This window comes from Coloeus monedula (genome assembly GCF_965178545.1).
Source record: "Coloeus monedula genome assembly, chromosome: 6".
Taxonomy (NCBI): Eukaryota; Metazoa; Chordata; class Aves; order Passeriformes; family Corvidae; genus Coloeus; species Coloeus monedula.
This window is the reverse complement of record NC_138786.1, coordinates 28,363,822-28,391,082: the sequence shown is the minus strand read 5'-3', so window position 1 is coordinate 28,391,082 and position 27,261 is coordinate 28,363,822. Positions and strand designations below refer to the sequence as shown.

General features: G+C 44.3%; 2 protein-coding genes across 2 annotated transcripts; both read left to right on the top strand.

The window, feature by feature from the left end:
• Window positions 1-337: 337 nt before the first annotated feature.
• On the top strand, window positions 338-5,939 carry LOC309573820 (acyl-coenzyme A thioesterase 1-like). The gene is made up of 3 exons (XM_082283027.1): window positions 338-1,249; window positions 2,819-3,021; window positions 4,767-5,939. The coding sequence occupies exons 1-3, from the start codon at window positions 640-642 to the stop codon at window positions 5,370-5,372; spliced, it is 1,419 nt and encodes a 472-aa protein (XP_082139153.1). The 5' UTR covers window positions 338-639; the 3' UTR covers window positions 5,373-5,939.
• A 1,237-nt stretch (window positions 5,940-7,176) lies between these two features.
• On the top strand, window positions 7,177-26,460 carry LOC309574695 (peroxisomal succinyl-coenzyme A thioesterase-like). The gene is made up of 10 exons (XM_082284515.1): window positions 7,177-7,749; window positions 10,559-10,761; window positions 11,600-12,052; window positions 17,765-17,803; window positions 20,681-20,790; window positions 21,489-21,544; window positions 23,071-23,126; window positions 24,349-24,475; window positions 24,884-25,027; window positions 26,383-26,460. Exons 1-10 carry the CDS (start codon window positions 7,215-7,217, stop codon window positions 26,442-26,444), a joined length of 1,785 nt encoding a protein of 594 aa, XP_082140641.1. The 5' UTR covers window positions 7,177-7,214; the 3' UTR covers window positions 26,445-26,460.
• Window positions 26,461-27,261: the final 801 nt, after the last annotated feature.

Genomic DNA, 27,261 nt, shown 5'->3' with positions numbered 1-27,261 from the left:
AGACACAACCCACCTTGCCCATGCCTTGGGGTAACCAAGAGAGAAGCAGAGCCGGCAAGGAGACAAGAAGCCATGGCGAGCTAGTGCTGGTGTGGGTTCTCCCCGCTGGGGCTGGCCCTCTCTGCGGTCCCTTGGCTGAGCAGCACAGCACAGCCCGGCCCTGCTGTGCAGAGCTGTCCAATCTCTGTGCGGTCTGTCCCACACCGGCCCTTCCCTGTCCAGTGAATTCTGACTGCGATTCTGCTCGGTGGCTCGTCAGCATATCTGCTCGTCCTCTCCACATGTCCCCTTCCCGCAGCCACCCCCCGGCCCGGGAGAGCTCGGGGGGACACCGAGGAGCTCCCCGAGGCCAGACAGGTTTCAAGGACTCGGCAGCCTTTGGAAGAACCGTCCCACAGCCGGGGAAGGCAGCGGAGAGAAGACAGAAGAGAAAAAGAAGAGGCAGGCAGGCAAGGAAGTAGGAAGGCAGGGAAATTGGCTGGCAGGCACGCAGGAGGGAAGTAGGCGGGCAGGACAAAGGAGCTGCCGCCCCGCTCCTCCTTGCCGGGGCGTGCCAGCGGCGCTTCGGGCCCGAGCCCGGCCCTGGTCCCGCGAGGATCTGCCCTAGAATCCGCCCCTGGCGGGGAGCGACCCGGAGCCATGTGGCAGGTCAGTGCCCGCTGCGTGTGCCGGGCCAGCTCCCGCGCCTGCCAGAGGCGGCTGCCCTGGCCCGGCCCCACGCCTGCAGCCCCACGGAGCCGCAGCCCCGCGTGGAGCCCCGGGACAGCCCCCGCCCAGGGAGTCTCCTCCATGGCCCCCTCCATCCGCCTGTCGCCCGCCGCCCGCAGCCTCTTCGATGAGCCGCTGGCCATCGCTGTGCAGGGGCTCGGCCCGCGGCAGCAGGTCACGCTGCGAACGTCCTTGCGGGACGAGACGGGACAGCTCTTCCAGGCCAGTGCCCACTACCAGGCGGGGGACGACGGGGAGCTGGACCTCGCCCGCTGTCCTGCGCTGCCGGGAGGCAGCTTCTCCGGTCTGGAGCCCATGGGGCTGCTCTGGGCTTTGCAGCCCCAGAAGCCTTTCTGGCGGCTGGTGAAGCGGGACGTGCAGAGCCCCTTCCTCCTGCAGCTGGAGGTGTTTGAAGGCCACGGGGAGCTCCCCGGGCGGCTCCTGGCCCAGGCACAGCACGAGCGGGTGTTCCTGCGGGACGGGGTGCGGAGAGTCCCGGTGCGACAGGGGAGGATCCGGGCGACGCTTTTCCTGCCTCCCGGTGAGTACCGGCCGTGCCGGGCTCCTTCTCCCATGGTGCTGCCTCTACTTCTGGCGCCGCACTCCCAGGCCCGGAGCCAGACTCCTGGCCGTACTCCTCACATAGAGCAGCTGCATGTGGTGAAGCACATACGTGTTTGTTTAATTGACTTCTATTGGACACGAAGATATTGATCACAGTACACTTCTAGTTCCCAAATGCTATGAGAGGTGGAGCCAGCCAGTCTTCAAGGTACCTTTCCTCTACCTGGCTGTTTTCCAGGAAATTCAGATGGTAATTCTTTTGAGTAAGTGGAGGATTGCTCTCCTAAACTGTAGAGTTTAAGCCTGTTGCTTCCCTTTCCAGCCTCTCCACAGCTCCTGAACTTAGTAATGTCCTAATTGCTGTAGCCCAAGTTGCCTTTTGCTGCCACATTTGTCCCCAGTTCTTTCCTGTTTGTGAGCAGAAGGTCAAGGAAAGCATTGGACAGACTTGCCCTAGCAGTACTTTTGTCAGAAAATAATGAAAAGGGTCTGTGAGGTTTTCAGATTGCCTGACAAATGCTGTTTTGTCCTTCCAGCAGCTGTCCAGATTTCTGCTAGTTGTCTGTAGGAAACCTCATCTATTGCATTCCCTTGGTTCTGTAATAGCCACACCCCCACCACATCCCACCTTTCCTTCCCCATATGATACAGAGGTTTTCACCAAGCGTGTCTCTGGAACCCCATGTACTCAAGGAGCTCTTCTATGTATCACATGCCTTCCCCTCTCCCCTTTCTTCTCTGCCTGTCTGTCCCAGATAACTCTTCCATGACAATGCTAAAATCATACATGCTGTCCCAGCCAGTGCTGGGACACCCTGGGCTCTGACTGCTCTGACTTCATCTGTCTCTTTGAGGCTGGAGGTGACTTTCTAGTTCTTGCTTGTTGCCCATGTTTGACGTGCAGACACCTGAGGGAAGCCTCAGCCTCCCTCCTGAGCAGGAATGGAAGTCTCCCTCTTGGCCTCCTCCTTTCCATACCTTGTTAGCAGTTTGCAGCAATGCCTCTCAGCTATGGACTTCAGTCTCCGTCCCCTGATGAACCTAATGTAATGCTTCCCTTACCAGTTAAGCAAGGATGGTTTCAAACACTTTCTTCTCTTAATCCCAGAATAAATGATGAAGGTACATTTACACTGAAATTGAGAAGCTGGGACCATCAGAAGATGAGATTTTTTGATCAGCCTTCTGAAAAATGCACTAAGGAGAAGCCTTCTGGGTATTTTTGAAGCAGAGCTTGATACATTTTCAGTGAATTTACATGATACAGAGAACTAGTTGTGACTGTCAAAAGATCCCTTCTCTTCCAGCTGCCTGTTCCCTGATGTTAGCTAAAACATTAGCAGGCCTGCTAATTTGTGCTAGTTTGTTTGATCTTGAAGCAATGTAGTCACTTCATTAAAACTGTCACAGTAATTTTGGACCCTTAAGACCATTCTGCTGCTCTAATTTTTTTCTTTTTTTTTAAAGACACATTCCCAGGCTTATGAATTTGGAATATAAATTAAAAATTGTGGGTTCATGTGCTCTGTTATGTGGTCTCTCTCAGGAAATGGCCCCTTTCCGGGAATTATTGACTTGTATGGAACTGGAGGAGGACTCCCTGAATACAGGGCATGCCTGCTGGCCAACTACGGCTTTGCCGTGCTGGCTCTGGCATTCTACGGCTATGAAGATCTCCCCAAAGAGATGAAGGAATTCCACCTGGAATATTTTGAGGAAGCTGTAAACTATATGTTACAACACGCCCAGGTTGGTTTGTTCATTGACTCTCACTACAGTGAACTCTCATTAGTTAGGTCCTGTCAGAGTGCAGATGGGGCAGAGCTGCTGTACTTAAAATAGCATCACTGTTGAGTTGGCTGTAATTTATTTGTTTTATATCTTTAACTCCCATTACCATGGTTCTCTGGCAGATTATTCCAACTCTTCCTTTTGAACTGGACAGGTGAAACAGTGACACATTGGTTACATACTGGTAATTTTTACTCCATTCAACCCAGTGTCATAACTAGGGTGCTAGTTGCCTGGAGGCTTACTGGACTTCCAGTGGGGATTTTAAATTTATGCTCTGTAGAATGTCCTTCAGAACTAAATGTCCTTTTTGGCTGTGGAGCACATGATAACCTTCTGTGATCCAGGTCTCAGAGAAACCAAGGAAACTCAAGGAATTCCACCAATACACATTTGTTGCTGTGAATTTTATAAGCTGTTAAAGTCACTCCAAATGTTGGTATTTGATATGTGTGGGTTTTAGTAGCTAGTTGTGCACTTAGGGATCCTTCTAATTCAGCACCTCTCATAAGAGAACCCTGCTCGGTTCTGCATCTCCTTATAAGTAGCTGTTCATGACAGTAGAAACACTTAGTTTCTCTGGAGAATGAAAATAAATACCTTCCTCAACCTCAGACAGATGAGTAGTTGTTAAAGGTCTTGGCTGCTTTTTAGTCGCCTTAACCTTAACTGCTCATGCCACCTCTCTGCCCAAAAAAATCTGAAAATTGCTTCCCCCTGCGGGTTTTGGATTTTTTCCCCAGAGAGCAGTACAGTACCATTGCCTCCCATTAACACCTCCACTACTATTCTCACCATGTTTTTAATGTGTTGCAAAGTTTTCAGCCGTATTTTCTAATTTCCCCCTTCCCATGTTTCAGAGTCAGTGGGTTTGAAGCCTGTTACACTGGTGATAAGATACAGAAGATATTCAATTTTGATATTGTCTCAGAGCCTATTTGCCCCTGAGAGTCTTTGAATATTCAAGAAGTTGTGGCATTAGCTAACCTTCTTCCAATATCCTTAGAGGATTTTAGCACCCAGTAAGGTCATTTAACTTTCCTATTCTAGTTAATTTGCCTTGTGTGAAAGAAAATGAAGGTAACCTCTTCTAGATTGACTCCAGAGGACTACAATTCTTTTAGAAAAACTGTTTTAATAGGTTTTATTTTTAAGATAAAGAGTAAGCTACCTCAGACTACTTCCTGTGGGTTAGACACCAAGCATTCTAGAGAAGCAGGAGAGCAGCTCATGTGGAGCCTGCTACCCCACATTAGCTTCTTAATAGGGGAACCTTGAATATAAGAAATACATTAACATAAGTGATGACAGTATCATATTCATTGCTGACTTTGTGCATTTTGCACTGAAAGAAAGCAGTTGTAGAGGAGGCCTCTCCTGCTCCTTCCCTCTTCCTCTCTCAACTGTGTTATAAATAAAGTGAATCTGGGACTGCACATTTGCAAGCACAGCTGTACTCTCTGCTTCAGCACTGAACCTTGTAGCTTTGTTAGGATGATGCTGCAGTCTCAGTAGGGCTTAGGATCATAAATCAAGTACAGAACAGTGCCCAGGATCCCTCAGACATGGGCCCTGCACACAGGACCTCAGATGCCTATACCTGGGGTCCAAATTTGGGACAGACACAGCTGCAAATGCGGCGACATTTTAAAGAAGTGGCATGCTTGGTTCATTGCTTGGTGTTTCTCTTCTCTCACCTCCAGGTTAAAGGTCCAGGAATTGGTTTGCTTGGACACTCGAAGGGGGGTGACCTGTGCATCTCCATGGCCTCCTTCCTGAAGGGCATCGCAGCCACTGCCCTTATCAATGGCTCAGTGGCAAACGTGGGTGCAGTGCTCCGCTATAAGGACATCACCATTCCACCCCTTGGTGCCAATCTAAAACGCATCAAGGTCAGCAAGTCTGGGATTGCTGATATTATTGATGTATTGAACAACCCACTAGAAGGGCCCGACCAGCAAAGCTTTATCCCTTTGGAGAAGGCCGAGTGTTGCTTCTTGTTCATTGTTGGCCAGGATGATCACAACTGGAAAAGTGAATTCTTTGCAGTTGAGGGGAGCAAACGTTTGCAAGCTCATGGGAAGGAAAAGCCTGAGATACTCTGTTATCCTGGAGCAGGGCACTACATCGAACCTCCCTTTTTCCCGATGTGTGCAGCTTCTATGCACCTGCTACTTGGTAAGCCTGTGATGTGGGGAGGGGAGCCCAAGGCACACTGCAAGGCACAGATAGATGCTTGGCAGCATATCCAAGCTTTCTTTCATAAACACCTCACAGGCAAGCCATCTGGAACATCTAGTAAGCTCTGATATGAATTAGGTTACTTTACAGATGAAGATGCTGGTGTTTCAAGTTTGTTTTGTTAAATGGCTCAGAATGAGAACAAGGAACACCAGAGAATAAGCTATTAGATTTCTTGGAGGATGATGGTGGGTGAAAGTAAGAAAGCTGCTTCCTTTTTACACCCTCTTCTAATCTTGGTTAGAGGTCTTGGCCTCCCGTTTCGTGTAGTATGGGGTTACAGGCTATGGAAAACAAATGGTGGTAAGGCTGTGTGTGCTTTGACTGTGAATTGAAGTGGTAGGTTGTAGATACAAAAATGCTGCTAGCGAGGATTTTCTTGCTATTTTCTAAGTCCGTGAGAGACTTTTCTCTCTCACAGAAGAGGTAGCAGAGTATGTAAACAACCAAGCCACCTGCAACCTTGAAAAGTCTTTTTTATGGTATAGTAGAAAAATATTTTGACAATGGATGCTTTAGGATTTTAGCCAATCACCCCAAGGGGTGGCTGATCCTTTGTCCAATTAGACTATGAAGAAAAAAGTCTATAAAAGAGTTTGTAAAATAATTAAATTAATAAATCTTGCTGCACAATTCCTGCCTGCTGGATCTTCTCTCCTCCTCCTCCCTATGGCTGCGGGACACGGTGATATACCCTAGGGCCCAGGCCTGCGGTAACAGTAGGTAACTCATCCAAGCTGAGAACCGGGATGAAAATGTGCCTTGGCCTTCTCAGAGGAAACGTATCCCATTACCCAGCTTTGTGTTCTAGTTCCAGTATTCTAGTTTTTCTGGAAGCAGCAGTTCTCTCTTCCTGCCTCCAGTAATCTTTCTGTTCTCCCTGTGCACTTCTCCCTCCTTTGTCGCTCCTTCCCCTTCTCCCACACCGGTAAAATGCATTTGCCTTAACAATATCGAATATTTTGCTTACCAAAAGCAGCAATACTGTGCGAGCACCCTCAGGTAACACTTCACATTTATAGGCAACAAACAGCCCATAGCTTGATGTGACATTCTGAGCACATGCAGTAGAAATGAGGCATTTAAACAGTCTGTGGAAGTTCATAAGCGTGAAGAAACAACAGAACGGGTGCTGTTAGTCATCATCCCGGAGCCGCTAATGGGTGTCTCCTCAGCATGGCTGGGTATCTCTGTGGAGGTCCGCAGCACTGTGGGAGCTCCCTGCCTATACATTCCCTAAATGCCTTCTCAGCTGCCTGCTCGTAAGGGCTGCTGAGAACAGCCCGGCTGCGGGGCTGGCACGGTGGCTCCGTGAGGCCGAGTGCTGTGCGGCCTGAGGCGGGCTGGAAGGGGCGGTGAGGCGGCCGGCCTGCTGTGGCGGAGCGGGGCTCCGGCTGCACGCCCGCTGCTCTCTGAGCGGGGTGAGCGCTCAGTCCCGCCGGGGATCGTCAGAAACGTTTGACACCCAAGCGTGGGGTTGAAAGGAACGACGAGGGGTGTTGCCGGCGTATTTGCACTATGTCCGAACACGTACCCAGCAGGGTCTGCAGCCCGCATCCAGCCTCGGCTGCTGCCCGTGCGTCAGGCCCATTCGTGCGTTTTGTATCCACTGTGCTTGCAATGGATTAAAGTGAAACTTTAACCGCTGCCCCCGGGTCGCTGCTCCAGTCGGTAGGATGGTTTGGGGGAGGCGGGAGCGGCCCCGGGCTGGCGGCTTTTCCAGTGTTCGCTGCTCCAGTCGGTTGGACGGCTTGAGGGAGGCAGAAGCGGCCCGGGGCGGACGGCCTTTCCGGGGCTGGGGGGTGGGGAGGGGCTCTGCTCTCGATTGGGGCCGCCTGGAGGGGGCGGCGGCCGCGGTACCGATATTGCGGGCGGCGCGGCCACATCGCGCACCCGGCACTGCCGCCGCCATGTGGAGAGCGCTGGCTGCCGCCGCCCCGGCGCGGGCCCTGCTGCGTGCCCCGCCAGCCCGGCGGGCTGCTAGCCTGGCCGTGTCCCCCGCCGCCGGGCCGGCCGACGAGCGGGTGGAGACGCGGGTGGCGGGGCTGAGCCCGGGGCAGCCGGTGACCCTGCGGGCGGTGGCGGCCGATGACCGCGGCTGCCTCTTCCAGTCGTGCGCTCACTACCGGGCGGACAGCCGCGGGGAGCTGCACCTGGGCACGGACGCCTCCCACGGCGGGGACTACACCGGCGTGGAGCCCATGGGGCTCTTTTGGAGCCTCGCCCCCGCCGGCATGGAGAAGCCGTACCAGCGGTTCGTTCCCCGCAGCACCGGCGCCCCGATGAAGGTGGAGGTGTTGGTCCACCAGGGCCACAGCCCGCCCGGCGCCATGCCCGGGCCCGTGGTGGCCAAGGCCGAGGTGCAGCGGTTGTTCACGGCCCCCGGCGTGCGGAGGATTCGGCTGAAGGAAGGAGTCGTAAGAGGCTCCCTTTTCCTGCCGCCGGGTGAGTGTCCCGGCCCGAGACCTTCGCTCTGGGGCCGGCGGGACCCCCCGGCTTCTTTGACCAGAGCAAGGAAGGTCTCGTAAAACAAACCCATGCAGAGGCTATCACCCGGGGAATCCGCATTCCCCAGCAGCCGAACGCCGCCCTGCAGACAGGTGGCCCTGAACTCTTTGAAGCTAGCCCAAGTGCTTGTCGCGACAGGGCCCGGCTTATGCATGGCCGCCCCGCCTGGTCCTTCTCGGCGGCACCGAGCAGGGCGGGCACGGGCAGGCGGCTCTTGCGGGACGGGCCGCAGCTGAAAGAGAACAGGGGCTGTAGCGTTTATTTCATTGCCTGTGGTTTTTCAGTAGGTTCGCTCTGGAGTACCAGAATCTAACATCCAGAAAAGCTGATGCGCTTCATTGTGTGAGCCTGTGCTGAATTTCCCACGGATTTTATCCTAAGTAGGATTGAATTTAAAAAGTATTCTTCTTCCCTGTGAAACACAAGCCAGGAAGCAGAGCAGCAGAAGAAATTCTAGAAAATACATGTATTCCACATCTATTACACTGGAGCCAAAGCTAAGTTAGTAGTTAGGTCACTTTTGTGGCATAAAGACAAAATAGATTTATGAGCAAGTTGTGCCTGTTCTGCTTATGAGATGGTTGTGCTTTATGAGGTTTGATATTCTGTGAGTGGTGTTGGGAAACGAAACCTTACACCAGTGATTGTGTTTTACACTTGAGCTATGAGTTAAACGTCTTGTAGTTCCCTGAGTGTTGTGGTACTGGAACTGCCCTCCACATTACCTCTAATGTAAAACTACTTCGTTCAGCAACTCCTGTAAGTATCGCTACAGTTGTTAAGTATTTAAGTATTTTCATTGAATGATTTCCAAAGCAATGATTTTTTAAATCCATTTAGATACGGATCCAAAGTCCACTGAAGAAAAAAACAACAGAGATTGAACTTTGAATTTCAGATGTTTAGTCAGCATGCTGGATTTTCCATCCCTGAGACATTGTTTTGATCTATCCTGCCTTCGAGGATGAGTTCGATTTCTGCTGAGCTCAGTGGGAATCCAGAGATCTGCAAGATAAAACTGTATTTTCCCCTTTAGAAAGTCTGGCATTGTAATAGTGTGGAAAAGTCTGGAATAATTGCTTAAATGATATTGGCATCCCTCATGATGGAGAATCCAGTTACAGAATTACTACCATACCCCTCTTTGCTGAAGGGACAAAAAAATGTTAATATTTTTAGGATAGGAATCTTAAATGCAAACCATTCTTGGTAAAAGTTAGAGGACATGAATGGGCTCACACTGTAATTTTAATATGAAAGTGATTTCTTAATTTAGGCATAAGAGTTACAGATGTGGAGGTTTGTTTGTTTTTAAATGTTAGTAAAGTTGTCTAGCCTATTTTATCCTGCTTTTTAGTGAGCTCTGCAGGAACCATATACTTGGGCATGTGTAGGCACTCAAGAGAGGCAGTCCAGGATCCTTGTGCAAGTTAAAGGTTGTCTTCATGAGAGAGAAACACATTCGTGTATGACTGTGTTCTGATTACATGCTCTTGCTAGAAGCTTTCTAGATAGGGGTGGTGAATGAATAGGTACTTTCTTGCCACCTGCACTGGCTGCTGCTAACTAAAGGTTTCTGCTGATCATGGAATTATAACAAGTTTATCCTGACATATTTTCTCTCAAGTAGAATATTGAACTTCAGTGGAAAAAAAGATCAGAACTGAAAGAGTAAGAATCCAAAAGCATTTCTGATTTCTTACTGCTTTAATTTAGGAGCTTTCCACCTAAGACATTTAGCATGCCTTATATAAAACCTCCTTTTCTCAAGTGTGTTGAAATGCCAGAGACCTTTCCTTTAGCACATACATACAAGTAGTGTCAGAGAGTTAACATAAAACACTTTTGCAACAAGTGTGTCCTGTTTGTGCTGAGACAGTGGTAGTGAGCTGGACTGGGGCACATCAGAGATGACATCTGGTGGCCAGGGGAAAAAAAAAAAGAAAAAAAAATTTGCTTGTCTGGGGTCTTTAAAGCTCCACTAATAGCATCTTTAGCCTTTTAGCCTAAGATCTCCTGGCTTGGCAAACAAACACGACCTTGGCTGCAAAAGCATGGCTGCTTAAAATTGTGGTTCTGATTATTTCTGTTGTTGGTGGGACAGACTGTACGCAGGTATGTGCATGTTTATCTGTACATCAGTCATGCACACACAGCCGCACCCAAACAGCTCTCAGTTCTACCTTCTGTCTTGTCACATCTGTAGGAGCAGTTCTCCTGCCAAGTCTTAAAGTGCTGATGTTGAGACAGAGCTAATAAATCCAGTTGATTTTAACAATGGGTTATCTTGTTGTGCTTTGCTCAATGCAGTTTATTCCAGAATTTACGTCAGTTTTGTAGAATTTACTTCAAGGGCTCAGTGCTCTTGCCTCATTACTCATGAGCTTGCACTTTGCTAATTAAGATGTGACTTTATGGGAAAATAGCTGACTTGCTGTATGATTGGCCTGAGGGCAGGAGGTTAAGACCCTTGAAAATACATTTATAACAGTTGTTTTTTTTTAAAAAAGCAAAATCTCTAACTTCACATATTTTTACAGGAATGTAAGGACCTATTCTTAGTTTGAAATAGCTGAAGTGGGATACAGCACTGGTTCTCCTAATCTCTGCTGTGCAAATGGAAAAGTAATGACTATTAATAGCAAATGTGTTAAGCATTCTGTATTTTGTTGTTCACTCTTCACTAGATAGTTTTTAGCGTCCCATTTGATAACTTTTCCGCTGGACCTGTTCTCTTTTAATACAGGGGATGGCCCTTTTCCAGGAGTGATTGACATGTATGGTGATGAAGGAGGCTTGATTGAATTTAGATCCAGTCTCCTGGCTACCCATGGTTTTGCTGCTCTTTCTCTGCCATATTTTGACTTTGAAGATCTTCCTAGGGTCATGAAAGAATTAAAACTTGAGTACTTTGAGGAGGCAGCAAGGTTCCTACAGCGTCACCCAAAGGTGAGTGTAATGAGAGATCTCTTGGGACTAGGGAGGATTCAGCAGTTATGCCTAAGTGGGGGTGGTGATTTTTTTTTTTTAATATATTTGAGTATCAGTTTCTGCTGGGCAAGTTTAGGCCCAATAGTGGCTTATGCATATGACTGGGGAGAGTGAATTTCTTCCAGCACAAACTGTCTGTTAAATAAATCAAGCTGGACCTAGAAGATTGCTGATCAGTAGGATAGTGAATGCTGGAGTATCCTCCAAACAGGACCAGTGGTGATAAAAATGTGTTTGTTTGGGGTTGGTTTTTTTTACATGACAGCAATTAGTTTTAAGAGAGGAGGATATGACACTGCTCAATAGTAGTTGAAAAAATGGATTTGATTATGTGAGATGTTGCTTTCAGTTTTACTTTCCAGGCTAGAAAAAGACAAGACGAATGCTACTTATCTAATCCTTTAGGTGTAATTTGTGAGGTTACTTTATTTTCCTGAGACATATAAAACCATAGACTGTGCTTGAATTCCCGGAAATGTTTTAGGAAAATGAGAAAAAAATTGCATTAATATATGCAGTAGGGACCAGGTAAGGATCGAGTTATGGTATGTCTTGTGCCTGTCTGTGCATTTTTTTGGGGGTTTGATATCTCTTGGTGTCTCTGGAAAATAATACTGTAAATGGAAGGAGGAGCCTGGGTCCAGACTGTCACTTTTCAACAGGTCACATCAATAATTAACCTAACCTTTATTTTTAATAAAACAACTACAAAGTCATTTAATGACTAATCCCATTATAATGCATGCTTCCTTTATTCCTTTCTTTCTCTCTTCTCCACCCCCTATCTTATCTGAAGGTGAAAGGACCCGGAGTTGGAGTGATTGGGACTGGGAAAGGGGCAGAATTAGCACTCTCCATGATCACCTTCCTGCCAGAAGTAGTGGCTGCTGTCTCTATCTCCGGCTGTAGTTCAAACACAGTTGCAGACCTCCATTATGGTGAGATGACTCTGCCTGGGCTGCGTTTTGATATGAACAAAGTCAGTGTCTCTGACACCGGTATATTTGACATTTTTGAAGCTCTGGATGATCCAACAAATCCTGATAATTCTCCTTGCGTGATCCCCATTGAAAAAGCAGAAGGTCACTTTCTCTTAGTGGTAGGGGAAGATGATCGTATGTGGAAGAGCTCCTTATATGCTGAGCTGGCAATCAGGCGTCTACGCCAGCACGGGAAGGAGAACTTTGAGCTCCTGAGTTATCCAGGAGCAGGTCACCGAATTGATCCTCCCTCTACTCCATTTTGTCAGGTAGCTACGGATCGTGTTTTGGGGGTGCCTGTTTTGGGGGGTGGAGAGAGCAAAGCACATGCCCATGCACAGGAACACTCCTGGGGAAAGATTCAGGAGTTTCTGCACTTGCACTTGGGATGAACACATAAGCACATGCAAGCTGTTGCAGACCTGCAAGGACTGAACTTGAGCCACCAAAATGACAGGTCATCACTGGTGAATTGAAGGGATTGACTGAGACAAGCCTTGAAATATGAAAATAACCAAATGACTACTTAGTTACAAGCATAAATCCAAAAAGAAAGGGATTTATTTGGAGCAGCCTAAGTTAACCAGGTAAACAGAGGAGATGTGAAACAATAAGCAGGCTGCACTGTGGTACAAATTTGACAGCTCAAAGTGGTCATGATATGAAGAAACAAGTACCTAAGGAGAGTAGTAGGTACTTCCTTGCTTTTAGTACTTACAACTCAGAGAATGTTAACAGGCAGCCTGCACCCTCAGCAGTGACAGACAGGATCACACCTCGGCAGCGATGGATTATAAATGTAGACATCCAAATCATGAATGACTCTGTCTTGGAGTCCTAAGCTACCTTAGCCCAGAATTCTCAAAGGTACAACCATATACATTTTGGAAATCTTTTCCATTTACATGAAGCTGGAGATACTTACTTGAAATGAGGCTCATACACTTAGCATTGTGGTCTTCTGGTGACAAAGTCTGTTTCTTTCCAACAACCCCTATATGCTGAATGGGAAAATGAAGAGTACTTTTCCTTGTCATCCAAGGAGGATGGTGGCATTAGCACTGTCTTGTATTGGGGATGTACCTGTCTGTTCATGTAATGTCTTGGATTGGCATTTGACACTCGGTATTAAGATTCTGTTGGATAGGTTAGAGCATGTCCAAATGCAGTTAGGGATTAATTACTTGTGGAACTCTTTAGTAATGATGTCAACAGATGCTGACAGCTGTTCTTAGGGAGGAAACAGAGTTGGGAGACAGAAAACCTAGCCTGTAGATTTAAACTGACTGTAAACAGCTGTCACCTTACAGTGGTGATTAACTCAGAATCCAAAACAAAAAAGCACCCAAAGCCAAATCTAGGATAGCTTTTCCATGACTGCCTGACATTTTTCTTTTTTTTTTTTTCATCCAAGTTAATTTTTGGCTAGTGCCTTCTCTTTCCTCACCATTCAGGTAGAACTTCTTCCCAAATGAGTTGATCTCTCAAGAGGGTCTTGCTGAAAGGGTGCCAGTGCTGAAGGCCTGTTTAATGAGGGCCTCTATCAACAAAATTGCTCCTTGCAAAGTCATTTTGTCAGACCACTTTGAGAGCTGCCCAGGAAGATACAAAACTTTCATTAGTGGTACTCAGTTTTGCTTTGCTCTCAGGGATCTCTCTCCAGTTAACTGTCACTATGCTGCTGCTCAGTCTCACTAGCTTTCTGCAACTCTTATTATTCCTTTACATTTGATAAAAGTCACATGTTCTTCACACACAATCAACACCAACTGAACAATTTATCCATCCGTTCTCTTTACAAGAGAAGCTCCACCCTGCTAACTCCACACAAGATCTCTTCGTGCCTGGTCTCTAAACTCCCTCACCAGCTGAAGAGGCTTTTGCCAAGTCATATCTGGTGCTTGAACCTCTGCTAACATGAGCAGCCCCAGCAGTCCAGGACCAGAGCCTGCTGCGATTTGCTCCTTGGTGTCACCCATACCTGGCACCCTGCCTTTTTTTACAAACTTATTCCAAGTGGCAACTGTAAAAAGAAAGGGTTCTGTTTGTTGGTCTGCCTCATCCTGGGCCTCTTCAGCAGTTGGAGCTGTTACGTGCAAGAGAAGCACCTCCCCTATCCCTGTTCTGTCACTCTCCCAGTGCCAATACCTATGTCTCCACACTGCAGTCCTACCTCAGCATATGCAGTGGTATGCAAGATTGCAATTTGGAGGTTCATAAAGTAAATGTTAAGTTGTAAATAAAACAAAAACCAGGTAGGTTAAGAGTTCTCAGACTTAATTTCTAAAGCACAAGCTTTTAAAATAATTCAGTGTTAGATTTTGTCAGATATATGGAATTTGAAAGAGAAATAAAACACTTCCTTTGTTAAAAAGCAACCATGTATAAGAATTTGATGTTACATATTTGTTTGGAAAAGTGAATGATACTTTGTTTAAAAAGGAGGAAAAATAAAAAGAATGTAATTTTACTGTGAAGAGCTTTTTGTTAATGAGTGTGGGTTTCCTGGACAAAAAAAATAATAGAAGGACCCGTTGAAAACCAGACAACCTTTGCACTAGCATTTTGTATATTTACAATGCTACCTGGGGACTCGATATGCATTGCAGGCACTGTGCAGAATGTGTAGCTATTTCCCAAAGTATACATTAAAGTTGAGTGCCTAATTATGGCCTTAGTTACAGCTACATTACTTATATTGGTTTACATTCACAGGATGGTTAGGGTTGGAAGAGACCTCTGGAGATCACCTAGTCTAAGCCCTCTGCCTAAGGCAGGGTCACCTAGAGCAAGTTACATAGGAATGTGTCTGTCCAGGTGGATTTGGACTGTCTCCAGAGGGAGATTCCATGGCCTCCCTGGCAGCCTATTCCAGTGTTTGCCACCCTCAATGTAAAGCAGTTCTTCTTCATGTTGAGGTAGAACTTCTTGTGTTTCAGCTTAAGGCCATTTCTCCTTGTCCTGTCACTGGGCACCCCTGAGAAGAGTCTGGCACCATCCTCTTCACACCCACCTTTGAGATATTTGTATGTATTAGTGACATCTCATCTCCCATAGATGAAACACGCCAAGGTCCCGCAGTCTCTCCTCACAAGAGGGAGGCTGCAGACCCCTCGTCATCTTCGTGGCCCTCCACTGGCCTCTCTCCAGTAGCTCCTCTTGTACTGAGGAGCCCGGAACCGGCCACAGTAATTCTCTGCCAGGCCACACTCCCATCACATTCCACTACGATGAGTGCTCGGGGGGCTGGATGAGCTGCACCGGCCACAGCTGCGGGCCCTCGGAGCTGCCCGTGGGGTTCCACAACGCCCCGGGTGGGCCGTGAGCCCCGTGCCGGGCTCGCACAAGGCCAGGGCCAGCCCCGCCACGTCCCACAAGGCGCCGCGGGCTGCCGCCCGCTACGCGAGTTCCGGGCGGGGCGTTCCCCGCGCCCGTAGCAACCGGAGCGTTCGCGGTAGCAACGGCACCATGGTGAGTCCTGCGGCCGGGCGGCGGCGGGGGCTGCGGCGGGGTCTGAGCGGGCCGGCGGCGGCGCTGAGGGGCGGCGCGGAGCCCCCCGCGGGCCGGGCCCCGCCGAGCAGCCCGGGCTCGGCGAGAGCCGTCCGGGAGGCAGCGCGGGGTCGGGGCGGCGACTGAGCGGGGGACGGTAGCCTGCTGCTGTGCCTTGGGAAAGGGGGATTTCGGGGATAAGCGGCGGAGGAGGGGAGTCTCACAAACCTCAGTTAGTACGTGGCTTTAAGGCGGCAGTATCGGCCATCACTACAGCAATTAGCTTGGTATCTGTTGCTGTGCAATTCCGATTTCATCTATTTAACATACAAATAAATGTCTGCAAATAAAGGCGAAGTGTTGCTATTTTGCTTTGCCCTGGGGGGATCTAAATTTTGGAAATACTCTGTGTCCAACTGCCATGTTTTGGGGGGAGGGGGGGGAAATACATCTTTTGTTACAACTATTACTAGTACAAGTATGGTTATTTTTTTCCCCTTAAGAGATTCTGTTTCTTGTTCCTGCCATGTTGATGCTGACCATTGGTCACCCTGGAATTTTGAGTATCTTAAGTATTATGACTTTCTTTAGTCTAAATGCCTGTAGAAAATTGTTCAATAAGCAGGTAGAAGAACCCTGCAGATAAGCTTCTTGGAGAGAAGTTTCTCTTAAGTAATCTCCCGTGGCAGAAGATACTCTGATTTACCAGCAGAAATTTTAAGTGCGCCTCAAAGAAAATGAAGTCCCTGATATGTGCTCTCCAGATAACCCACTGTGCTGGTGTCCGTGTTTCCATCAAAACGGCAGAGATAAGTCAACAGAGGTCAGGGAAGGAGCTGCTCCTTGTGCTCACATGGATCAATAGCTTTAAAGTCCAAACTGGTTTTAGGCATGACTTTGAAACAGCAGCAGGCACTGGTCTTATAAATGCATTTCTGCCTTCAACATGAGTGACTGAGATCACATACCCAAGTGCTGTGGTGATTGGCTGCCGTAAGTATGAAAAAGACAATTAAGTTCCTGCCCAAAAAACCCCAGTTAACTGGAAGACAGCTGTTTTTGCTGGCACAGTGGTAGCTGTTAATAGGCTTGAATGAGGCTTTTGTAGTGGGAACTTAGGGATGTGATCTTCTGAACCAGAGGAGGTCATGCAGATGTTCATCTTTGGCAGGCACTGAGGAGCTACTGATGTGGCACAAGTTTGCAGGTCATGTCCAATGGGATTTAGAACTAGCTGTCACTTGGTATAGACCAGATTGAAATGAATGCCTGTCAATGGGCAGAAACAGCTGGGACATCTGAGGATGTCTAAATGGAGGTGCATGTTGATGTTTGAGATGCACACTCAGGCACCCTGATGTTGCTGGCTCTTAGGCTGTTGCTGGGTGTTCAGTGGCTGTGGCCATTTTTTATATGCAGCTGCCTTGGCTGTTGCCTTTTACTGGTGGGACCAGAGTTTCCTGTGGTCAAGAGTAAAGTATCCAACACTAAAGCTCTGTGACTGAGGTGGCTGCCTGTAAGGTGTTTGGTGGAACTTAGTTTGTTGGCCTTAACTTTTATAGTGTGTGGGGGTTATATATCTGATTACCTGACAGGCTGCTTTTATCCACATGTACTGCTACACTTAAGAGCAACAGAGATGCCAGAACTAGAGTCCTCCTGTATTTGTAGAAAGAAGGCTATTGATGAGTGTTTGTAAAAGGTTGATCTCTGAAACCTTTTTAGTCCAAAAGACATCTTGGAATATGTTTAATGTTTAGAGAAGCATTAAACATGTTGTTTATATATAATTGTTTTGGATATCTTTATGTGGTTTCACTAAGACTCTGATGTGAGGCAGAAAAGTATGAGCTAGTGACTACAGAAAGAGGGTCAGTCCTTAAAAAGCCTTCAAAAGCAGCTCTCAGGTTTTCCCAAACTGATTAATATACATGTTTTCACATCGCATGGTGTAACTCAATGCAAAACGATTGGAAAGAAACCCCAAATATATACAATCCAGATTGCTCTTGAGTTTTGGCAAGGTGTACCTCATTTTCTTCAGTGAATTTTAAGAGGCTGTATCATTGTCTGGTCACAGACTTGCTTTCAGACAGGAAGTTGCTAATGTGCGATAGAAAGTGTGAGGGTTTAAGAGCATTAGACTGCAATTTTCAGTGCAGTAACTTCTTATGCTTTTGAATTGAATTTCACCATAAAAGCTGATAAGCAGTGTGCCATGGGGCAGAAAGTAAGATCAGGAAGGTAATGTCCTGACATTAAGCCCAACGTTTGCTTCTGAAAATGCAGCAAAGTACCCCAGAAAACAAAACTATGGGATACTGGGGGTTTCCAACTTCTTTGACTTGGCTGACTCAAGATAATACAGGAGAGTGGTGGAAGGGGGGCAAACAAGCAGGATAGGGAGAGGGAAGGGAGAGGAAATAGATTTGCAGTGAACAAGCCACTTAAAAATTTCAGTGAATATCCACTTAAATTTGTTTCATTTTTAGGCAAAAGCAACGACCATCAAAGAAGCTCTAGCCAGATGGGTAAGTACTAGAACAGTGTCTAGTGGCGTAGGGTTTGACTGTATTCAGCTGAATTTGTTTTTCAAACGTTTTAAGAAATGTTTGCTTGAAACATCTGCCTTAAGAAGTTTCACAAAGTAAAATGATGATTACTGTTGCTGTTGTATAGTACATTCTGTTGGACTTTCTATATGTTCCTGTTAAATTGATACTACTGGTAAAGATTAGTCTGTTTTGCCCTCCTGCCTTGTTCTGCTGAATGTGCATTGGCCTGAAGCCACAAAGAGATTCAGAGCTAGGAAGGTATTATGTTTTAATTATGCTCTGTTCACTTTACCTAAGTGCAGTCTTTCCCACAGAATAAACAAGTATGAAATTCTCACTGTACTGAATTCAGTGAAACTTCTACATGTCTTTTGACATATGGTGCCTCATGTTGTGCAAAGCTTAACTCAGAATGAATTTCTTGGGTTTTTTTTCTTCTTAAAGTAACTGTGTTAATGCAGAAGCTCATTTGTCTGGTGGTGGCTGACCTGGTGTTCCAGAAAGCTGTGTGTTGGCAAGGATGCAGATGTAATTTCAAATGATGAGGCAGGATGCTCTAGGGTCAGATTCATTGTCCAGTAAAACCAGTGAAAATCTTTCCCCAGTCTCTGAATTTTAGATAAAGGCACAGATGTGCTGTCTGGTGTACATGTGCTTCCCTGCTAATTCTGGCCAGCTGCTAGAGCAAGGATTTATAAATGTTTTGGTCTCTAGAAGATCTGGATGTGAGAGTGTGGGCAGGTGCACTTGAAAGCCAGAAGCTCAAGGTACTAGCCTGTGACTGAAGATTGCTTCCATTTTGAGTTTTATCATTGTTTAGTACCTTCAGTATTTCAGGGGTTTTCCAGTTACGTTGGTATATCCCACAAACTTCACTCCTGCTCTCCTAGTTAGAACTAGAATGCAACGACTTGCAGACATTAGCATTACTAGAGGTATGAACTGTATATTAAAAGTTTTCTTTTCCTCCCTCACTCTTTCTGCCTTCCAGAACTTCAGCTCCATGTTTCCTATGACAGATTTATTTTTCATTTGCTCCTCTGTCACATGTCTCTTAGACAGAATCACCCTGTGTCAGTGAGTTTCCATCAAAGTTAGGCATGAAGTGCTGAATTTGCTTTTCTGTTCAAATTATTGGGGGTGGGTCTAAATCTTCTTTTTACTCTTCCTAATCTGGGTCCATGTGACTTGTACAACTGGATTCGGTGTTGTGTTGCATTCTGAATTTTTTGCTTCCCTTTGCCATAAGGGTTTACCTATGCCCTACAGTCAGGGTGACATTAGTTGAATCAAAGCAACTTGAAATCAAAGCAGCTTCAACTTGGCAAACATGTAACCTGTTCTTAAATATGTCTGTTCTACCTATACTTTCTCTGTGGCATATTGTGGTTATGCAGCTGCTTACAGAAGTACTTGGCAATCAGGATGAATTTTCTTCCTGCAGGTGCTCACTGCTGGCCACAGTCTGTGTTGGAAGCTCTCTCCCTTTCATGTTTTTAAGGAAAAATGTGTTTTTATTGGTTGGTATAAGCGGATAGATTACAAACTGAGTGTAAATACAAATAGATACAGTGCTGTTCTTAGAAAAGAAAATGGAAGTTTCCCATTGATATAGTTACTTTGTTTGAACATGTATAGGCATATTCCAGCAAAACATCTGACATGCTTATTTGCTAAATCGCTAAATATGAGTATAATACTGTCACACTGAATTTGGACAGAAACTGGAATATAAATAAATGTACAAGACAACTTTTTTTTTATTACATTAGGATTTCTGAAGTATTTTGGGTGCATAAGAGGAAAAATAATGTTATGAAAACCTGATGTTCTGCAGTGAGATACTAAAAGACTTACAGGATATGATTAATTTAATTACAAAGTAGCCATATAAACTGGGGCACACTCAGCTATCTCCCTTTTCAGTAGATGCATGAAATGGGGGAGAAAACAAGAGTCCTTGTTTCTAAAGCGCCAGGATTTCTCCTTTGTTAATGGACCTCCAGTCCCTGCACTGAACACTGAGTGAACTGACAAAATGCTCCCTTTGTGCTGTCAGGGAGGCAGCTGTCAAAACTGCTGCTACTCTCTAAATAGATACTTGCTCCAAGTGTTTAGTCAATAATTGCCATCACTTCCGAATTTTAAAAACTTTAATAGACTATATTTTTAATAAACCTAAATGCTGAAGTTACGTCCATTTTTCTAAGGCTCTGAATTATCAGTCTAGGTTGTCAATAGGAAATTTGTCTTTTTCTGTATTCTCTAAAGTGTGACATCTTCCCCCACTCTTGCTTAATGGCTAATTAGAATTTTTTTGGGGGGGATTCTTAACACTGTGAATCTGTTGAGGTTCTCCCCCAAAAGATACTACCCTGTGTTCAGTTTGTGTTGTGAGTTAGGCATGAATTCTGAGATTTCTGGGTGAAGTGGGAAGGAAACTTTTCTGTCAGAACTTTTAAAATCTGCTTCTGCTGTAGATTGGCCCTAGCTGTGATTTCTCTATGTCAGTCTCCATGGAAATACCTTAATTCAAAATTTTAGCCTTCAATCTGTTCTCCATTCTCTATGGCAGATGACTCCTTGATTAAATTGCTCAACTGTTACACAACTTTTAAAAACCAGCATATGTAATGTATAAGTTCTTTTGATATCTTGAAAATAAGCTAGCCTTACCCTTTTTATGCTACACCAGCAGGAATCTTGGTAACAGTCCTCAAAATGCTTTCTCTTTCCAGTAGTATATTGGAGTTACTTCTATAGTAATCACTTTTAGAGTAATTTTTTTAGTATAGTAGTTTTTGGTAGTTGCATGTAGCAGTGAGTGTCTTCCTCACCTTCTCTTTTCTTTAGGAAGAAAAAAGTGGCCAGAAGGCTTCAGAGGCAAAGGAAGTGAAACTGTACGGGCAGGTTCCTCCTGTGGAGAAGATGGATGGTGCTCTTTCTGCTCTTGTTAACTGCGAGTAAGTTCAATGAAAAACCTGTTGGAAACAAAATATTCTCCTCTCTTTGTTTCAGTTTCTCTGCTGTCCACTGCAAATATGTATTTACTATGTTCAAGTAGTAAATGGTGTTTAAAATCAATGTCAAGTCAATGGTCTTCAAAGCAGCAGCTTCCTCTTCTTTTTCCTAACTGAGCTTTTCTTTCTACATAGAGTTGCCCTTTTTAATTCAAAGGCCCCTGTAACTTAACTCAGAAGGTGTTAGGATAGATTCTGTATTAATATTTGTCCCCAGAAAAAATATATATTGTGTATCAGTATATAATTACAGATCTGTGTTTGGAGTCTGTCAGCTAACTGGCACATTTATGATCCACTCCAAAATTCATGGAAAAAAAAGAGGCAATTTGAGCAGGACTTTCAGAAAGAGATTAGAGTAATTTCAGAAATAAACATCCATGCATTTGCTAAAGCTAGGCATCAAAAGATAATCCAGTATGTCATGTAAGTAACTCATGGTACTTTCCCTGAAGCTAAATAAAGTTGAAGAAATCTTGATGGTTTGAGGATATTTTGAGTCTGTTTACACATCCAGTTAGTTCACCATCTAATGAGACAAGAACATAAAATTATTTCTAATGCAGTGGTGTTTGGACATGGAACTCTTCCAATGTAGTGATCCCTTATATACTGTGAATTGATTATTCTTGCTTTTAAAGGAAACTATCGCTGTCTACAAACTGCATTGATAGAATCGCCAACTTGAACAACCTAAGTAAGTGACAAGCCAGCTGTCCGTTGTGTTTCTTTTCTAGTTGCCTGGTTAGGATATATACCATCATTTGTTATATGTGCCCAGCTTTATTTATACTTATTATTATCCTTTTTTATTCCCTCCTCACAGAACATTACAAGTGACCTTTAAAATGATCAGTCTTAGTGGAGAATGCATGCTGAGCAGCAGTGGTGTACTGAAGCAGGTATCCCTACACGGGCCTTGACAGTTGTCTCACAGTGCAACAAACAAAAAATTCCCCTCAGTAAGCACTTCAGTACCCTCCAGTGGGCCTTGCTGTGGAATTCAACACCTAATCAGTTCTAGAGTGATGTCATGACCATTTTCCATGCTCCTGATGGAGACAGTCTGCTGTTCAACAACTCTGCATATGCATTATTGGTTGCAGTGAGGTTGGAGTGTTGTAGACCTGGATGGAAAAATGTCATTCCACTTTGCAGAGGATTGGATATACTTGGTTTCATTTTGTTCATACTTTATAAATGGATGTGCCACCTGTCTAGAAGTTGAGCTTCTCTTTCTTAGACAGCATTCTTTGAAACTCTTAGGTTACTGACTTTGGAGCACAAGTCTTAATGGTCTGTCCTCAAGACTTGGACTGTGGCATGAGGCTGGAAAAGGGCTGCAGGTTTTGAAGTGGAGCTTCCAGGCTTTTCTGTTGCCATTAAAATGTCAGCTGGATAGATAAGGAACTTGGAATCTCATCCTTTCCAACTGCACACCAAGAGATCTGTCAAAGAGCTTGATGAACTTATTTCTTTTCATAATAAACTCAAACTTCAAAAGATTTGGAAGTACTGGTTTTTTCAGGGAAAAAATATTCCAGTAGTCTTTCCAAATAACTGTTCTGTAATACTTCAATTGAGTAACTATCATGAGAAAAAAGAATTAGGTAGTTATACATAGAAGTGAAACCAATGAAATTTTTTAGTGGAATAAAACATTAAAAGCCTTTAAAGTATGTTAAATATTTATATTAATGTAGATTCAAAACATCCAGTCTATACCAATTATTTGATGCTAAAGCCAGACAAACTAGAACTAAGTTGAATGTCTCTCATCAGGCATCTGTAAGGCAGCCTTACATGCTGCCTCTAGTATACAAACCAAATCTGCTGCCTTAAAATACGATCAGAACCACTTCTGCTTGGAGAAGAAGAGAGATGAATTACGTAAGATCAAAAGAAGCAGGTCAGCAATTAGAGTTCAGGTGCAAGGTAAAATAATAATTTTTATTCAGTATTTATCAGGACTGAATTTCAAGTAGGTAACCTACACATGAGCAGCTTTATATTCATGAGTGTATTTCTCAGCTTTCCCCTACATCCATTCCTGCCGATCTGTTTAGGTCAGGAGGTTTTGTTTCTGTTAGGCCATTCTTTCTTAAGGCAGCCTGTTCGGAGTGCAGTTTGTAAGCAGAATATGCTGTTTTACCTGACTTACAGCATCTTCTTATTGAAAAAAAACCCTGTTTATTAACAAGATTTTTTTTTAATTTATTACAGAAAAATTGAGGATTCTGTCTTTGGGAAGAAATAACATAAAGAATTTGAATGGATTGGTATGTGCTTTTTAGTATCAATCCTTCACTAACAAAATAGAATGTGGGGTAATTCCCCTGTGTTTATACAAGTCTTTGCTGAATTTAATAAAATTAATTGAATAAAAGGTTAGGCACTAACCTTTTATATTCTCCTTTTGCTATCCTCTGTTCACTCTTACGCATTGCTTCTGAATTTTCAGACAATCATTCACTTTTTTTTTGGTTCAAATTCTCTCCATGTTTGGAAATTCTGCTACACTAATTTACTACACAGAAAAATTTTAGAAAGAGAGATTTTGTTGTCTTTAATGAAGATGATCAGAACTTTTATTTGAAAACTGCCATCTATCTGTAAAGCCATTTAGATCTACTGGCTTTACATGAGTATAATTCCTACAGACTTTTTGCATGTGGAATTTTCTATCTGAAGGTTCTTAGGCTGTGCTTCTTTAATACCAATATTGGCTGTCCTATAAACATGCACTTCCTGAGAGTCAGTCCCTTTTATGTTAACTGGTACCTGCAGCAATATGGCTTTAGAGAGGATGGTGGCAGGACTGAGTCTACCTAGTAGGGCAAAATTTGTTGAGGAAAAAATTGGATCAATTTTGTTATATTTGAATTCAGGCCAGAAGAATATTTTTTCAATCAGTATTTTTTTAATGAATATATAAATTACTTTCTTTCTCAAGAGACACTTTCTCTTCAAAGCTGCTCTCACCTTCAGAGTTGCGGTATCTCTTAAGTGTGAAATGCAGAGTTAGTGTGTAATGACTGGTTTTAACAAACCTGTCTTTTGAGAGGGTTATGAATGTGATTTCTGGCCAGCAGGTACAAACATACCAGAATATACCAGAATAAATAATGCTCTCACACTGTACAACATCCCTTCCAAAGTACTTGTTGAATTGCATTCTCTTCATATATGCTTGCAGTGCACAAGTAGGGAGATTTGTCTCCTCTGCCCCTAAGCCTTAAGAACTACTCCAGCCACCTATGTCTTGTTTTATTCTAATATAGTGATTTCTGTCCTCCTTACATATATTTGCATATATAATTTTGCTTTTAATTCCCATGAGTATTTGCTATGCATAATAATTCAGGACCTGCTTAAAAGGAAATGAGGACCAACATACCTCAGTATTTTCTCACATGAGGTCACCTGTAGAAGGTGAAGAAAGAGTATGAATAATAAGGAAGATGTACTTCTGCTTATCTGAGTAGTCCTGTCATTTTCCAGGAGGCAGTCGCTGATACTTTAGAGGAGCTATGGATCTCATACAACTTAATTGAGAAACTGCGGGGTATCCGTGTAATGAAGAAACTGAAGATTCTTTATATGTCAAATAATTTGGTGAAAGACTGGGGTAAGCCATGCATCTCTACTCCATAGGGACTTCTGTAGTATGGTGAATGCGTAAGTTCAAGTCACCAAGTGAAAAATAGTGCTGTATCTCATGGAGGTTTGATTCTAACTGACAAGCCTACAGACACGTGCAAAATCCCTAAACATCCACTCATGCAAGAGAGTAAAAATAGTTAGAATATTGAATTTAACTTCTAAGTCCAATTAAGTTCATGCTTTGAATCATCTTTCTCCAACCTGTTTTAAAACACATCCCTGTTCTTTAACCTGACACCAGTTAGAGCCCAAGCAGTCCCTCTCCTGTCGTGTCCCATGCTCTTCATGTTTGCACTGAGTTTGAAAAGAATGTGTGGTGCAGATGTGCTTTCCATGTTCCACATCTGGTTGGTTTTCACCTTTGTGGTTGCAGCAGAGTTTGTGAGACTGGCAGAGCTGCCATTACTAGAGGAGCTGGTGTTTGTAGGAAATCCACTACAAGAGAAATTTGCTGCTGATCAGAACAGTTGGATTGAAGAAGCAACCAAACGGGTACCCAATCTGAAAAAGCTGGATGGTGAGTTTGGGGCACAAGGCAGTTGGGGTGAGGTAAAAGCTTAATAGAAAGACAACCACAGGGAAATGAATTATAACCTCAGAGATTCATTTGTGTGCCCATAAAACTAATATTCCTCCCTCCTCTTTGGAGTTATTCAGAAGTAGTTACTGAGATCCTGGCCATAGTGTTTGATGGATTATGGAGTGTTAAATCCAAGTGGTCTTGCAACCTACAGTTGGGCATTATTCTGTAGATACCTAAGTAGTTTTATCAAATACCTAATAAGGGAACCGAAAGATTTAGCATTAAATAAGTTAACAAGGCTTTCATCTGCTAAGTTGAATTACAGTTTTCCCAACAAAAGAGGTGACATGAGAGAATGGGGATAGACAGGGATATGCTCTGGCTCACTTTTGATGCAAGAGCAAATTTTCAAAACTGCATGCAAATTTCCTAAATGCCTGAATATCCCCCTCCATTACTACAGTAAGCCTCAATTTGTGATCTGTCCTCTCCTATTTAAGACACTGGTATGAAAAGATATTCAACTGTTTAGACACTAAAAATTAGATAATGTTGAAATCTATTTTTAAATATGTTAATTCCTGTCAATGGAGATGTTAGCTGTTCACTATTATCCCCTGTTTACTAAAGCAGCAAAGGGGAGAGCAGGACTGGTAACACTAAGAAAGAGTCAGAAGAGCAGCAGGGAAGGCAAGAGTGTAGGGATGTCAACAAGAGGAGACAGCTTCATTCCAGGGAGCAGTGGATGGGAAATCTACTACCAGATTCTATCTGAAACCAGATCAACTGCAGTAAAAAAAAATACTAGAAAGTGGAAGCCTGATGAGAGAATTGCACTGCTAGGAAGGCTGGCCTGCAGTGGTCCATTTGCTGTGGTAGTAGAAGTTTTGAGTGTAAAACATAAAATGGAATAGGGCACATATTTGTGGGCAAAAAGTACCCTTGGGTAGTACAATGTTAGACTTACTAACCACACTAAAACTTGGGCATGTATGTCCTGGAAAAGGCAGCACAAAGTAGGGGCCCCACAAGAGAAGCGGGATGTGCTGGTTGGTTGTTAGCAGTTGAACTGACTTGGTGCATCTCCCAAAGACCAAGTGAGGCTGATTTTGCAGACCATGCATTAGTACCTTTTTATTCCCTGTTACCCAAGAAGGTGGAAAAACATCCCAACAGAGGAGCTCATCAGTTGAAGGCTTTTCTAGTTAAGACCAGTTCAGGTATGCAGAAGTTCATGTTGGTTAGAAACAGGCAGGAAATACAAGTCTTGACTCTTTCCAACAGGACAGATAAGCTTTCAGGTAGATCATCATTAACTATGTCTTCCTCCTTTTTTTTTTTCCTCCTAGGTACCTTAGTTGTTAAAGAAGAAGAGGAAGAAGGAGGGGAAGGAGCAGAAGGAGCAAACTGATGGCACTTTCTTGTTGGGTATTAAATTATTAAAGTTATTCCAGATAGCTTGGCACATAAACTTTCATAAAGTATTTGTTTGAAAAAAGTCTTCGGGCAGTTTTTAAAAGACCAGCTTACTTCCACAGTCTCTCACCCAAAGAATTAGTTACCAAAAATTGATCACACTGGTTTTGTCAAGCTTATGACACCTTCTGTAGAGACTAGTGGAGCTGAGTTTACCTGCTGTTTGGCTAGCAAGAGATCTTTATTTAAATTGATACATAGCTGGTTTTAATTCCTGATTAGTGGTGCTTGTTGTTCACTCTTGGGTTATCAGAGAACCATTTTAGCTTGTTTGGTGCTGCTGGCCAACATTGAATTGGAACACTGAGACCAAAAGAACAATGTTGTGGTTTAGAGACACCTGACAAGCTTTGTTGTGTTTAATTTTGTCATGGGTCTTTCTCAGTATTTTTAATATACGAGTTTGCCTTTTCATTCCTTGAAGTGTTATGCCAAACAGGCGCAGTAGTTGCAGACATACGCACAAAAAGGTATCGGTCTGATGATTGCTTGTTCCTGGCTTTAAGTCTTGAAATGGGCTTCTCACATTGGAACTCAACTGTGTTGCTTAGAAGGCCATGTATAACTTATATATTTATTTATTTTTAGGAGGCAATGGGAATTCTTTGCATGGTTTCAGTAAGACTAAAATACCTGCTAACTTTGGGTTTTGTGTCTCACTAGTGGCCTATTAGCCTACAGCTGGTTTCTGGCTTTGGACTGGGTCACTGGTGGACATAATCCTTCTCAGCTCTGGAATCTTCCTACAGCTA